This window comes from Lucilia cuprina, chromosome 6, assembly GCF_022045245.1.
Source record: "Lucilia cuprina isolate Lc7/37 chromosome 6, ASM2204524v1, whole genome shotgun sequence".
Classification (NCBI taxonomy): Eukaryota; Metazoa; Arthropoda; class Insecta; order Diptera; family Calliphoridae; genus Lucilia; species Lucilia cuprina.
The window spans coordinates 2,282,808-2,297,814 of NC_060954.1; the positions used below are offsets into that span (position 1 = coordinate 2,282,808).

Here is a 15,007-nt window from a genome sequence, read left to right on the forward strand (position 1 = left end):
ACTGTCTTCCCAAAGAAGACACTTTTCTATATAAGAAAACTGTCTTCCCAAAGAAGACACTTTTCTATATAAGAAAACTGTCTTCCCAAAGAAGACACTTTTCTATATAAGAAAACTGTCTTACGAAAGAAGAAACTTTACTATATGAAAACAGAAGAAGAAGAGAGCATTCGTTTCAAAGAGATTCTTGTCTACTTGAAAACTGTCGTCACAAAGAAGATACTTTTCTATATGAAAACTGTCTTCACCTGTCTGTCAAAGAAGACACTGTTTTATATGAAAATTGTTTTCCCAAAAGATACTTTTCTAAATGAAAAGTATGTTTCAAAAGAAGACAATTTACTAAAGAAAATTGTACTCCGAAAGATGATATTATTTCTATACGAAAACTTTCTTTCTAAGGAAGATACTTGTCTAAAACTCTTTTCCCAAAAAAGATCATTTCTATGCGAATATTATCATTCTAACAGACATTACCATGCCTGGTGTTTTTGCTTAAAAGTAGTGATCAGCTGTTTATTTAAAAGGGGCAGCACTTAACAGTATTTGTTTTGTTTTTAGTTTTACTTTAACGAACACTTATTTTGAGCAAAAGAGAACATTTAAGTTGAGCTTGAGCAAAGTGTACTAAAGAGCATAAATATGAGATAAAGTTTAAAGAAAATTGACCGTTAAAAAAAACGTTTTGCTTTTTATAATTAACATTTAAATTTACTACTGTTATAGTTATACATAATTGTTGTTGTAGTTTGTTTGGTTTTAAGTTGTTGGAGTTTTAGTTGTTTATATGGCTATTAGGTTTAATATGAGTTGTTTTTGTACTTGTAAACTCAATTTTATTTTATTTTGTTGTAGCTTTTTTTTGCTAAAGCTGGGTTTTGTTGATTTTTTGTTTATTCTGCTGCTATTTTATTTGGTTTTTATATTATTATTGTTTTTGTTGTGGTGTGTTGTAATTTGTGTTTTTTTTTTTTTCTAAAGATTTTTTGTTTTTGTGGCTGAAGTGCAAACTTTTGTTTTGAAAATACGAAAAAACTGTTGAATCAGTTGGTCTTCGACACTTTGACTTACTGGTTGGTGGTTTTTAACTTTTTTTTAAATAATTTTTTTAAATTTTTTTGTTGTTATTGTTTTTTGGTCTAGTCTGAAAAAAAAACTTCAAAAGAAATCGTGCGTCTAAATAAACAAATCGCGTGTTTTGTGTTTTTCGTTTAAAATCGTATTTAAAATATTTTTTGTAAACTAGTTGTTAGCATTTATTAACTTGGCTTAAATAAAATTATGCATAAAAATGCTTATAAAGTGTAGAAAAAAAAACAAAAATTTATATATAAATTGTTGTGTATACTTAATTTTTGTTTTCGTTTTGTTTTTGGCGGTTATTTAATATTTTAAAAGCGTTATGTGGTCCGTACAAATAATTTTATGTTTAAATTGACGGTTTTTTTTGTGTTAAACGAAAACAGAAAAAAAATTTGTTTATATTGAAAAAAAGTGTTTACGTATTGTTTTATTTAAGAAAAAATGTACTTAAAGTGTTTTCAAAAATATTTGGTTGACTTTGTTATACATTTTTGCAAAAAATCTATATATTTTTGTGTTTATATAAGTATATTAATGATCTTTTTTTCTGCCAAATTATTTGGGTTAATGTTATTAAAAAAATATGAATTTGTTGTTTATGAGGTTCTTAATAGAACTATAAAATGTTAATTCATTTTTTAAAAAATTAGTGCTAAAATACAAATATTTCAAAAGATCATGAATAGATCATAGAGGATCTGCCTTTGAAAGATCAAAGTTTTCTTATAGAAAAGTGTCTTCTTTGGGAAGACAGTTTTCGTATAGAAAAGTATGTCTTCTTTGGGAAGACAGTTTTCGTATAGAAAAGTGTCTTCTTTAGGAAGACAGTTTTCGTATAGAAAAGTGTGTCTTTTTTGGGAAGGCAGTTTTCGTATAGAACAATGTCTTCTTGGGGAAGCAAGTTTTCCGCTAGAATGTAGTCTTCTTGGAAAAGATTTCATATAGAAAAGTGTCTTCTTTGAGGCAAACAGTTTCTCTATAGAACAGTGTCTTCGTTGGGAAGACACTTCCTTAGAACAGTGATTTCTTGGGAATACAGTTTACGTATAGAACTGCATCTTCATGGAGAATATAGCATTTATATAGAACTTCTTTGAGGAAGATAGTTTTCGTATTGAACTGCACTAAATGTAAAATTTTCTTGTGACCATGTTTCTCTTCTCTTTTCTCTCTCTCTCACTTCAATACCGCTTTAAAAGTTAGCATTAGTCATCAATTTGTTTTATCTTAACGAAAATCAAACATGACAAGTAAATTACAACATTTTAATTAAATAAATTTACAAAAAAAAGCTTTCTCTTTTTCCCAAATTGTTGTTATTTAAAACTTACAATTTGGGGCCTAAACACAAGAAGACATAAAAATCAACAAAATGTAAACAAAAAGTTAAACAGACCTAAACAAATGTTCATTTAATGTTCTTTAAAAAGACCCCAACAACAAGAAAAAAAAACAAACTATTGATGGTCAATAACAATCAATACCGTTACTAACAATTAAATTTGACATTATTTCACATACTACAAACACAACAACACAATAAAGACAACTAACAAACTCCAGGGCCAAAACAAAACAAAAATATGTTAAGCGAAAAAAAAAACACAAAATTCCCTTTCATTCAACAACTACAACAACAAAAACAAGTTTCAATTCCTTAACATTCCTCTCTGTGTTCACGCTTTATAATCAATATGTATTTAATGATCATTATTATTAATGAAGTTTAAACGTAACGTATATTGAATTTATTACAAAAGTGGTGACAAACTTGTAAATTATACGTAGAGGTGGTTAACTGCTTGAATGGCGCTTAAATTTATTTATATTTTTTTTATTTCGCCATAACTAGAAACCTACTAAACTATTTTCCTATATTAGTTACTAGCTACTAAAACTATTAAGTATTTTAGTTATTGCTCAATTGACCAAGTTTTTTTTCTTTCTGTTACCAACTTGCTACACTTAAGTTTCGGTCAAAAGAGCCAGAGGTGTAATAATTACTTATACAGAACTTGTTTCTACTTATTACTGTTTTAATACAAACGTAATAGTTTTTGTATCTAAATTCAATTTCTTTGTAAAAATTTTCTTGTTTTTCCTTTAAACTAAACAAACAATTCTTTTGTTTATTTAATTTGTAAATTTCATCAATTAGTTTTTATTGTTTGTTTTTTTCTTTGCTAATTATTTAATTAATTTGCCTTTTCTTTAAACAATTTTCTTTTTTTGTTTAATAATGCGTCATATCTTTATGCTCAATTTTCTTATTTAATCTTTTGTTATTGATTTATTGCCATCGACTTGATTTTTAATTTATTTCTTTTGTGTTTTTTATAAAAAAAAAGTTTTAATAAATTCACAAGGATTTATTTGTTGTTTTCCTTTGTGTCTAATAGTAAAGTTTTCCGGAAAATTATGATTTTAATTTTAAGGTAATAATAATGAATTTACTTGTAATTTACAATTTTTTTCTTAAACAAAAAAACAAAGTAATAAATTATTTTTAAAAGGGGATTTACTTAACAATTTTTTTTCTTAATTCTAGATATTTTATTTCAGTTATTTTTTTTTTGGAAAAAAACATCACGTTTTATGTAGTAAATCAATCTCTTGACATCTAATGAAATTCAAATAATTTTGTTAAATATCTTCTTGAGAAGACAGTTTTCGTATAAAAAAGTATTTTCTTTGGAAAGACAGTTTTCGTAAATGTGATCTTGGAAAAGAAAATTTTCGTATAGAATAGCTTTCATATAAAAAAGTGTATTCTTTGCGAAGACAGTTTTCGTATAGTAAAGTATCTTTTTCAGGATGACAGTTTTCATATAGAAAAGTGACTTCTTTGGGAAGACAATTTTCATACAGAAAAGTGTGTTCTCTGGGAAGGCAGTTCCCGTATAGTAAAGTATCTTCTTCAGGAAGACAGTTTTCGTATAGAAAAGTATCTTCATGGCGAAAACAGTTTTCGTATAGAAAAGTGTCTTTTTGGGGAAGACAGTTTTCATATAGCATAGTGTCTTCTTTTGGTCTTCTTTGGGAAGACAGCTTTCGTATAGAAAAGTGTCTTCTTGGAGAAAACAGTTCCGTATAGAAAAGTGTCGTCTTCAGGAAGACAGTTTTCGTATAGAAAAGTGTCTTCTTCAGGAAGACAGTTTTCGTATAGAAAAGTGTCTTCTTCAGGAAGACAGTTTTCGTATAGAAAAGTGTCTTCTTCAGGAAGACAGTTTTCGTATAAGACATATAGAAAATTGTCTTATTCAGGAAAAGTGTTTTCTTCAGGAAGACAGTTTTCGTATAAAAAAGTGTCTTCTTCAGAAAGAAAGTTTGCGTATAGAAAATTGTCTTATTCAGGAAAAGTGTTTTCATCAGGAATACAGTTTTTGTATATAGAAGCGTCTTCTTAAAGAAGACAGTCTGAAAATAGTCATCTTTGGTAAGACAGTTTTCGTATAGAAAAGTGTCTTCTCGAGGAAAACAGTTTTCGTATAGAAAAGTGTCTTCTCCAGAAAGAGAGTTTTCGTATAGAAAAGTGTCTTCTCCAGAATGACAGTTTTCGTATAAAAAAGTGTCTTCTTCAGAAAGAAAGTTTGCGTATAGAAAATTGTCTTATTCAGGAAAAGTGTTTTCATCAGGAATACAGTTTTTGTATATAGAAGCGTCTTCTTAAAGAAGACAGTCTGAAAATAGTCATCTTTGGTAAGACAGTTTTCGTATAGAAAAGTGTCTTCTCGAGGAAAACAGTTTTCGTATAGAAAAGTGTCTTCTCCAGAAAGAGAGTTTTCGTATGGAAAAGTGTCTTCTCCAGAATGATAGTTTTCGTATGGAAAATTGTCTTCTCCAGGATGACAGTTTTCATAGAGAAAACTGTATTCTTCAGGAAGACAGTTTTCGTATAGAAAATAATCATCTTTGGGAAGACAGTTTTCGTATAGAAAAGTGTCTTCTTTGGGAAGACAGTTTTCGTTTAGAAAAGTGTCTTTTTGTGGAAGACAGTTTTCGTATAGAAAAGTGTCTTCTTTGGGAAGACAGAAAAGTGTCTTCTTTGGAAAGATAGTTTTCGTATAGATTTTTTTGTGAAAGACAGTTTTTGTATAGAATAGTGTATCTTCTTTGGTAAGATTGTTTTCGTTTAGAAAAGTTTCTTCTTTGGGAAGACAGTTTTCGTACAGAAAAGTGTTTTCTGTTAAAAGACAGTTTTCATATAGAGAAGTGACTTCTTTGAGAAGACAGTTTCTTTTTTAAGATTTCATATGTCTTTTGACGCTGTTGAATGGAAAATAAGTAATTAAATTTAATTTTTTTTAAATGTTTAAGAATATTCTAAAATATCCTACACCTGTTAGAATTCTCAATAATTTTTGTTGACATTTAATTTTTCTTTTAGAAAATTGTCAATCAATTAGCAGTTATTTAAAATATTAAATATATTTTATATATTTTTCTATATACATATGTTTGGCAAATATATTGTATAATATAATGTTCTTAACATTTAGCAATGAGGTTTTTCCATGGCAATTTTAATTTCAAATTAATGTCAAGTATAAAATAATTTACACAAAAATCATACCACCAGCCAAGAGCAAATAAGTAGTAATAAGTAATATATACGTGCTAAACCTTCTAACAAAAAAAATATATGAACAATTTTTTTAAAAACAACTTAAGTTACCAACTACATGAATACTAAACTTTTGTACTAAAAAAAGTACCAAAATATTTACTACTTAATAATAGGTACTAAATTTATAAAATCTGCATAAAGATTAATTTATCTATTATTTAGAAACATGTGTCTTTAGACCATAAAAAAAACTTAGCAAATGTTTCTTCTTGGGGAAGACAATGTGTCTTCTTAGTTTCAAAAAGTGGTGTCATTATTAGTTTCAGAAGGTAGTAGCGGGGTAAAGGGGTTACGAACAATGGCCCCAACAAAGAAATTGTTATTTTTATTTCTGCTCTAATTCTTGCAGATTTCTGTCAATTTCTACCGTTGTATGACAGACATGATTGTTTATATTAAATTTTTTTGTTGTTGTTGTTGGAGCTACATAGATGGTCAATAACCCTTTTGTTGTTGTGTTTATTTTGTTACTCTTTTTAGTTATTTTTTTTCTGGGTAAATATGTATTTGTCATACGGAAAAGGTTTTTTGACATTTCTTTTTCTTCAAAAACAATGTTGTGTTTTTAACATAAAATAACGGTTTTAAAATGGAATATTTAAACAAGTTTAAAAATTCAAATTTACTTTTTGTGTATGACGATTATAGTAAATGTATAAATAAATCTGAATTTTTCGTTTATTTATTTCTTTGTTATTTTTCGTTAATTATACCGGAACTAAAATTAAAATAGTATTTTTAACTTGGTCATTAACGTCGATCATTTTAAATATTTCATAATTATTATTTCCATAGTTTGTTTTATTGTATTTATTTAAATATTTTACACTTTCGCTAATAGTTGTGAGATTTCAGATCTCAAGTGTCAGGTGGCTTTTTTTTCTTTTGGAAGGAATGTTGTTTAATTTTTGCCTAGAAAAAAAGTCAATATTTTTGTTTGTTTTTTTATAGTTGGCATGCATCATCTTGTTTATTGTGTGTTAAACAGATCAAGGTTATGTTGTTGTCTTTTTGGTTTTTTTTTACCAACCAGTAGCTTCTTTTAAATGAACAGGTTGTTTTTTTCTCTCTTTCTTTGTTAACTTGTCTTTTAAATTTTAAAGTTGTTTTTATTGACAAAAAAAAAAAAACAAAATTTTGGAATTCTTTTTTAAAGAATTCGTTTAAAAAAGTTTTGAAGTGTTTAGTTTCAATTGCAATTAGTTTCATGTAAACAATAATGACAAACAGGGATGGAAAATAAACAAAACAGTTACTTTACGTAATCCTTTTTTCCCCTAGAAAAGTGTCTTCTTTGGGAAGACAGTTTTCGTTTAGAAAAGTGTCTTCTTTGGGAAGACAGTTTTCGTTTAGAAAAGTGTCTTCTTTGGGAAGACAGTTTTCGTTTAGAAAAGTGTCTTCTTTGGGAAGACAGTTTGCGTATAGAAAAGTGTCTTCTTTGGGAAGACAGTTTGCGTATAGAAGACAGTTTTCGTTTTGAAAAGAGTCTTCTTTGGGAAGACAGTTTTCGTATAGAAAAGTGTCTTTTTTGGGAAGACAGTTTTTGTTTAGAAAAGTGTCTTCTTTTGGAAGACAGTTTTCGTTTAGAAAAGTGTCATCTTTGGGAAGGCAGTTTTCGTTTAGAAAATTGTCTTTTTTCGGAAGACAGTTTTCGTTTCGAAAAGTGTCTTCTTTTGAAAGACAGTTTTCGTTTAGAAAAATGTCTTCTTTTGGAAGACAGTTTTCGTTTAGAAAAGTGTCTTCTTTGGGAAGAAAGTTTTCGTATAGAAAAATGTCTTCTTTTGGAAGACAGTTTTCGTTTAGAAAAGTGTCTTCTTTGGGAAGAAAGTTTTCGTATAGAAAAGTGTCTTCTTTGGGAAGACAGTTTTCGTTTAGAAAAGTGTCTTCTTTGGGAAGACAGTTTTCGTATAGAAAAGTGTCTTCTTTGGGAAGACAGTTTTCGTATAGAAAAGTGTCTTCTTTGGGAAGACAGTTTTCGTATAGAAAAGTGTCTTCTTTGGGAAGACAGTTTTTGTTTTGAAAAGTGTCTTCTTTGGGAAGACAGTTTTCGTTTTGAAAAGTGTCTTCTTTGGGAAGACAGTTTTCGTTTAGAAAAGTGTCTGCTTTGGGAAGACAGTGTCTTATAGACAATTTCTTATAGAAAATTTCTCATTGAAAAGTTTAAAGAAAATTTATAGTTGGTCCCATTATGTTTTATAATAAAAAGCAAATATTTCAATTTAAAATTCTATATCGGAAATTGGAATAAATATGAGAAAAATATAGAGGGAAACAGAAACGACTAGACAGACAATCGTGAAAATAAAACGGCGCATAAAAAATGATCGTGACTTTAAAGGCACAATTTTTTTTTTTTTTTTTTTTTTTGTTCGAACATTCCAAATGATACGCTCAGTTCTAAGTTGATCAAACTTAAGAAATTATCAATGCTTCGCATATTAGACAAGACACATTTATGCAATTTAATTTACAGATTTTTTTTAAGTAGATATAGAATACATTTATTTTGTTCAATTATAATTTGATTGACAAAAACAAGTTTCATGTCAGCTTTATATAATCAATAATAAATAAAATGCAAGCCAGCGCACACGGTAATAATACAAAATTTTTATAAATAATTAAATAAATTCTATAAAAAGAGAAATGAATATGTATGAATAAATGAAACCATTGATAGATGATAGAATTGAGAAAAAAATAAAACAGAATAATAAAAATCACTTACAATAAAAGGCCATAGAAGTTGTTGATAATTTAAATTCTATTGATTGATCAGTTTTTATCAAATTGTTTTCCATAAACGTTAAGAAACACTTAAAAGACGGAACACAGACAACGTTTAGATTTTTAAAGATTTATTGAAAAGAATTTAAACTTGACACTTAGAAGACGACAGCATACACTTGTTCGCACACTTTAAGTTTTAAAGAAAATATTTTTTAAAACAACTAAACATAAATTTGAAAATCTTATTTAACACTTAAAGATTTGTATAATTAAATCTTTCGAAATATTTTTTAAAAATAATAAATAAATTCTCTCGTTAATATGTTCCGCAGTAATTTTGTAAATAAACTACTTAAAAGCGGGAAATTATATTGTTTATATTGCAATTTTTGTTTTCATTTCACAATCATTCCCTTCACATTACTCTCTTGTTTACTAGTACCCAACACAGATGACACATTGACTGACGAACGTTTTGAAAAAAACAAAAAAAAAAACACAAATTATAAAGAAGAGATTCAGATCTTTTGTCGGTAAAAAAAGTAATTTTTAATGCGCAAGCGTTAACTTTTATATGTGTATTTTTGTTATTTTATTAATTTTATTTTTTTTTTTTATTATAACTCGATTTATATGTCTCAGTTATTGTTTTTTATAATTGTTTTTGTATTTCTTTTGTTTACTTTTTATTAAATATTTTTTTTTCACTCTTCAAACTCACACTTTAACATTCTCAACATCAGTTTTATTAAATTTTGTCTGATAAGAAGTCAAAAGGCTAGAAATATAACACCACCACTAACCACTTGTTTAGTAGATGTGATGGTTCTTTTTTTCCATTTCCAAGATAAGATTTCTCAATGTTTATTGACCATAATTGGTTAAAAACATTGAAAAAAACGTGTGTCGGAATTAATAATTAAACCAGAAAGTTTCAACAACAATTTTTGATTCAAAAATATTTTATTTTTAGTGACAATTTCAATTCAGAGTGAAACATTAAATTTTAGTGAAGTTTTGAACTTTTAGTGAAATTTTTAAATATTTTCTAAAATTATTTTTTTTTTTTCATTTTTACTTTAAGTTTTATAAACTTTTAAATTTAGTGAATTTTGAAAATCCTTTTCTCAAGAAAACATTTTCAAGATGAACACTTTCTGAAGAAATTTTTCTAAAAGAACTTTTGTAAAGAAAACTTTCTGAAGAAACTTTCCACAGAAAACTTACCGAAGAAACTTTCTGAGGAAACTTTACTACATAAAACTTTCTGAAGAAACTTTTGTACAGAATACTATCTGAAGAAATTTTTCTACAGAAAACTTTCTGAAGAAACTTTTCTACAGAAAACTTTCTGAGGAAAATTTTGTACGAAAAACTATCTGAAGAAACTGTATTTTTGCACAGAAGACTTTCTGAAGAATCTTTTCTACAGAAAACTTTCTGAGGAAAATTTTGTACGAAAAACTATCTGAAGAAACTGTACATTTGCACAGAAAACTTTCTGAAGAAACTTTTCTACAGAAAACTTTCTGAGGAAACTTTTCTTCAGAAAACTTTCTGAAGTTTTCTACAGAAAACTTTCTGAAGTTTTCTACAGAAAACTTTCTGAAGTTTTCTACAGAAAACTTTCTGAAATTTTTTTCTAAAGAAAACTTACCGAAGAAACTTTTCTAAATAAAACTTACTAAAGAATCTCTTCCAAAGATAACTTACTGAAGGAACTTTTATAAATAAAAACATTCTAACGAAAACTTTTCTAAAGAAATCTATGCAACAAAACTTTAAAAAAAAGTTTTGAAAAAACTTTTCTAACAAAAACATTCTGAAGAAACTTTTCTAACAAAAACTTTCCGAAGAAACTTTTCTAACAAAAACTTTCTGAAGAAACTTTTCTCTTAAAAAAATTTAAAAAAAAACTTAAAAAGAATATTCTAAAGAAATTTTTCTAAAGAAAAGCTTTTGAAAAAACTTTTCTAAAGAAAAGTTTTTGAAGAAACTTCTCTAAAGAAAAACAAAAGAACTCTTTCTGAAGAAATTTTCCAAGGAAAACTTTCTGAAGAAACTTTTATTAAAAGAGCCTTCTGAACCTTGTAAAGAATATTTTTTAATGGAATATTTCTCTAGAAGAAACTTTTCTATAGAAAACTTTCTAGAGAATAAATTTTACTATAGCATACTGTTTCTAGAAAACTTTACTTACAGGAATTTTCCTATAGAATACTGTCTCTAGAAAACTTTCTTTACAGGAAACTTTTTTTAGAAAACTTACTCTAGAAGAAAATATTTATAGAAAACTTTCTCCTAAAAAATCTTTTAAATAAAAAACTTTTTTTAAGAAAGTCTTTAGGAGAAGCTTTTCCACACAAAACTTATAGATAACATTCTCTAGAAAAATTTTTTTTCTAGAAAACTTTCTCTAAAGAAGACGTTTTAGTAGAAAGCTCTTTCTGTGTAGAAAACTTTAAAAGAAGAATCTTTGCTCTATAAAACTTTAATTCTATAAAAACATAATGTCAAAAATAGAAAAACAATTTGTTTTATCATAACAAACAATAAACTTACCACCACTCCCTCATAGCTTCCACATCAGGCGAGGAATTTGTTCCTCCAGGACCCGGAGCCGAAGAGGCATTACCACCAGCACTTATGCGATTAACACTTAAATGATCTTTTGCCGCTACAGCAGCAGCATTTGTTGTAGAGGGGGTACACTGTAAAGCAGCTGTGGCTGTAACACCAACAGCACCAGTGGGGGTGGAATGGGTGGCAGTAAAAATTTTGTTATTATTGCTGCTGCTGCTGCCGGCGCTATTGCTATTAAATAAACCATTTATTTGTGATTTGGACATTTTTGTTGTTTCTGTCTTAATTCTTGTAACACTTTTTATTGATTGTAGCGAATGTTAAATATATTTAATAAACTTTTTCTACAAAAAGATAAATAAAAGGCGTAAAAAGTTTGACGTAGATAACCACCAGAGATAGGTAATAAAACAACTTGTTTTTATTTAATTATTTATTAATTCTTTTAACTTATTTTTTGTATATTACTTGTTGTTGGCTTGGAATGCTAATGGTTTTTGAAACAAAATTTATTAATATGTTCAATTTCTTAGTGGGTTATTTGGTAATACAAAAAACAACAAAAGCAAAACTTGACCAATTTAATGCACCTCACTAATCACACACATACACACTCTCAAAGAAACAATTTTGTTTCTCTTTAGAGTTTTTACTACTTCTACTACTACACGGCAGCACTTGTCAAAAAGACCAAGAAAATACTCTTTTGTTGTGTTAATTGGAAAAAAATTTCACTTTTTCTATTAAATTTGGTGCAAATAGTTTTTAACTGTAGAAATATTTGTTTTATAAGATATTTAAGTTTTCTTTTATTTAACACTAATGCAAAGTAGTTAAACTTTTAGATTATAATTTAATATTTATAATAATTATTATTTTTTTTAATAAAAATTCCTCAACTAGTTCTTTTTTTTTCTTACTTTAATACGCGAGGATAGGAAAAAATAACAAAAAGACACAAAAATACAACACCAACTAAATGTGAGAGAGACAAAATAATGAATGTGTATCAGCTGTCTGTCAGAGGGATGCCATATCAAATGTTTAAATGTCATAACAACAGAGACGAGTTAACATAGAATGTTGTAAAAAACGCTTGAATGGGAGTTTTTTTTAAGTAAAAAAAGTTTACTATTAAAATACTGAAAAATCAGTTAATTTGAATTAAATTATATTAGAAATGACATCATAAAAACAATATTTATATAATACTACTATTAGCTTTCCAATTAGAAAAATAATTAAAAGATTTTACTAGAAAATCATAGAAAATTACGAAATACTGCTGTCTCAAGTCGAAATTTTAATGAGAAATAATTTTAAAACTGTTTTTAAAGAAACATGAGGTTAGAAAATATTATTTTTAATAAAATGTAGTAAATAATATTATTAAAACTTACTCAAGAAAAAACTTTTCTATAGAAAACGTTTTCAAAATTAAATTATATTATAAAAAAACTTACTTAGAATGCAACTATTTCATAGAAAATTTTATATAAATTTATTGTTTCTATAGTAACTCTAAAAGAACTATAGAACAGAATATAATTCTCACAAAAAATAATTTTTCTTTATGAATAGGTTTCTAAAAAAGAGACTTTTCTATTAAAAACCTTATCTAGAAAAGAAATTTCTTTAAACAAATGTCTAAAGAAGATACTTTTCAATAGCAAAAAATTACCTCAAGAGAAAATTTCCAATAGAAAACTGTCTAAAGAAGAAACTATATGAAACTGTGTCAAAATGTTTCTATAGAAAACTTTCTCAATCCACAGAACTTTTGGAAAGAAAAGTGTTTCATAAAAAAACTTTATATAAAACTTACTATAGCAAAAAAATTCAAAGAAAACTTACAAAAATCCTTTCTTAAAAAATGCTTAATAAAACTTCTTTATTGAAAATTTTTCCTGTACAAAAGATTTTAAAAACATCTTTCGTGTAGATAACTGTCACAGAAAAATGCCACAAGATGTCGTCTCTATAGAAAATTCTCTCAAGAATAAACCTATATAATGAAAACGGTAAAAATCATATTTTTAAGGATTTTCATAGGAAACTACCTAAATAAAACGATTTTCTCGAGGAGGCTAAACAACGAGAAGTTTTAATTGTATAAAACTGTTTTCTATAGAACAATTTTCTATAGAAAACTGTCTTAGAAAATAATTTTCCAAAAAAACTCTTACGAGAAAACGCTTTTCTATTAAAACTGTCACAAATAGACATTTTTCTACAGAAAATTTAATTTATTTGTTTAAAAAATTAAATAAATTTTACAAATACATTTTCAAAAGTCATAAAATATTGTATTTTTTAAATCTGGTAGCTCTACTGTTAATTTTTCACACAATAACAGCATTGCTGTGTTGAATAAGCAAAAGGTAAATAAACTGTTGAAAGCAGTAATGCCAGACAGAGATATGAAACAAATGTTGCCATACATATTAGGAGTGTGATAAAAACCGTTAAAACGTTTGCAATTAAAATAAAACTTTTTATTAAGTATTTTGTTAATTTATATATAAATTTTGTTTTAAAAAGCAAATTAATTTTTAATCGTTTTTTTATTACTAAGGTTATTGTAAAAATACTCTGCTATGACAAAATATTTTGAATTTTACTTGTTTTGTATATATTTTGTATAAATTTTTGTGTGAGCATTTCGGCTTTATCCTCTCTCTCTTTTTCTTTTGTTTATATGCAAATATTTGTATTTTATTTTTTTTTGCATTTTTCATTCATAAAAATATACCACATACAATATGTTTGTATACAGTAATGTTTACATAATTATTTTAAAATTTCCCACAGGAAACTCTTTGATAAATTAACATAATAAAATAAATTACCTAAAAATAAACATAACAAAGCTAAAAATAACTTTAAATAAATAAAATGCAAATATTATAATAATGTTTCAATACCATTCACGTGTATTGAAAATGGAAAAGAAAACATTAAAAATTTTAAAATTTAAAACTTACCTAAATTGATTTCTTTTCTCAATTAAATCCTGGACTCGGGTACGTCTTAGTGGTGCTGGTGAGGTTCCAGGTGAAGAAGATTGTTCTTGACTTTCGGCCACTAAAGAGCGTGCCATGGCTAAATCTTCTTCTTTCATGTTATTGTGAATTATTTATGGCAAATTATAATTTTATAAAAAATATTTTTTTTTTTTTTATAAAAATGTTTTAATTTTTTTTAATAATTATGTAGTTTAAATATTATAGCATTACCAACATAATTCTTTTCTAGAAAATCTTAATAAAATTTCAAAATAAACATACAATTTTGAATAGTTAATATTTAATACATTTATTTATTTATATAATATTTTGAATGATTTTTATTTATTTTTTAGTGTATTTTGAAGAGTATTTTATTATTATTTAATTTTTAAAAATATTTTACTTTTTATTTCAATATTTTATAAATTTTTTACTATTTTATTTATCATTTAAGAAAATCTTATATTTTATAATAAATTTTTTAGTATTCCATATTTAATTTTGCATTTTTTATAAAATTTCTTTATGTTTATGATTTAATTCGTATAATTTTAAGTTTTTAATTAAAATTAATTTCTATTTCATTTATTTTTTGTATTTATTTATCTCTCTTTGTTGTAATTTATTATTACTATTATTTACACTAAATGAAACACAACTGTCCGTGTTAAAAGTCAAAATTCAACTGATGCGTTCAAATGCATGAACAAATATCTAAACAAAATATATTCTGAATATCAAAAAATGCTAAACAAAACGAAAAAATGTAATTCATTTTTTTTATGAGTGATCTAAACAAATTGGTTAAACCCTACACAGAGAAAAAAATATTTGGATTTCTTTTCTTGCACTGTGGCTAGTCTACAGTTTGTCTATAAACTAGACTATAGACTACACTATAGACTAGACTATAGACTAGATTATAGACTAGTCTATAGTTTAGTCTATAGTATAGTCTATAGTTTAGTCTATAGTA

At 26.2% G+C, this 15,007-nt stretch overlaps 1 protein-coding gene across 2 annotated transcripts in view; it reads right to left on the reverse strand.

Moving 5' to 3' along the window:
- The window catches only part of LOC111677383 (NAD kinase), a 26,043-nt gene extending 14,471 nt beyond the window's left edge, over positions 1-11,572 (reverse strand). Inside the window, exon 1 of one of the 2 annotated variants that reach the window (XM_023438487.2) lies at positions 11,003-11,572. In XM_023438487.2, coding sequence (XP_023294255.2) covers positions 11,003-11,289 — 287 coding nt within the window. In that variant the 5' untranslated portion in view covers positions 11,290-11,572. Of the gene's footprint in view, positions 1-8,438; positions 8,786-11,002 lie in introns of those variants that run through there. The other variant, XM_023438490.2, reaches the window with a different exon arrangement.
- Between the last annotated feature and the right edge of the window lie 3,435 nt (positions 11,573-15,007).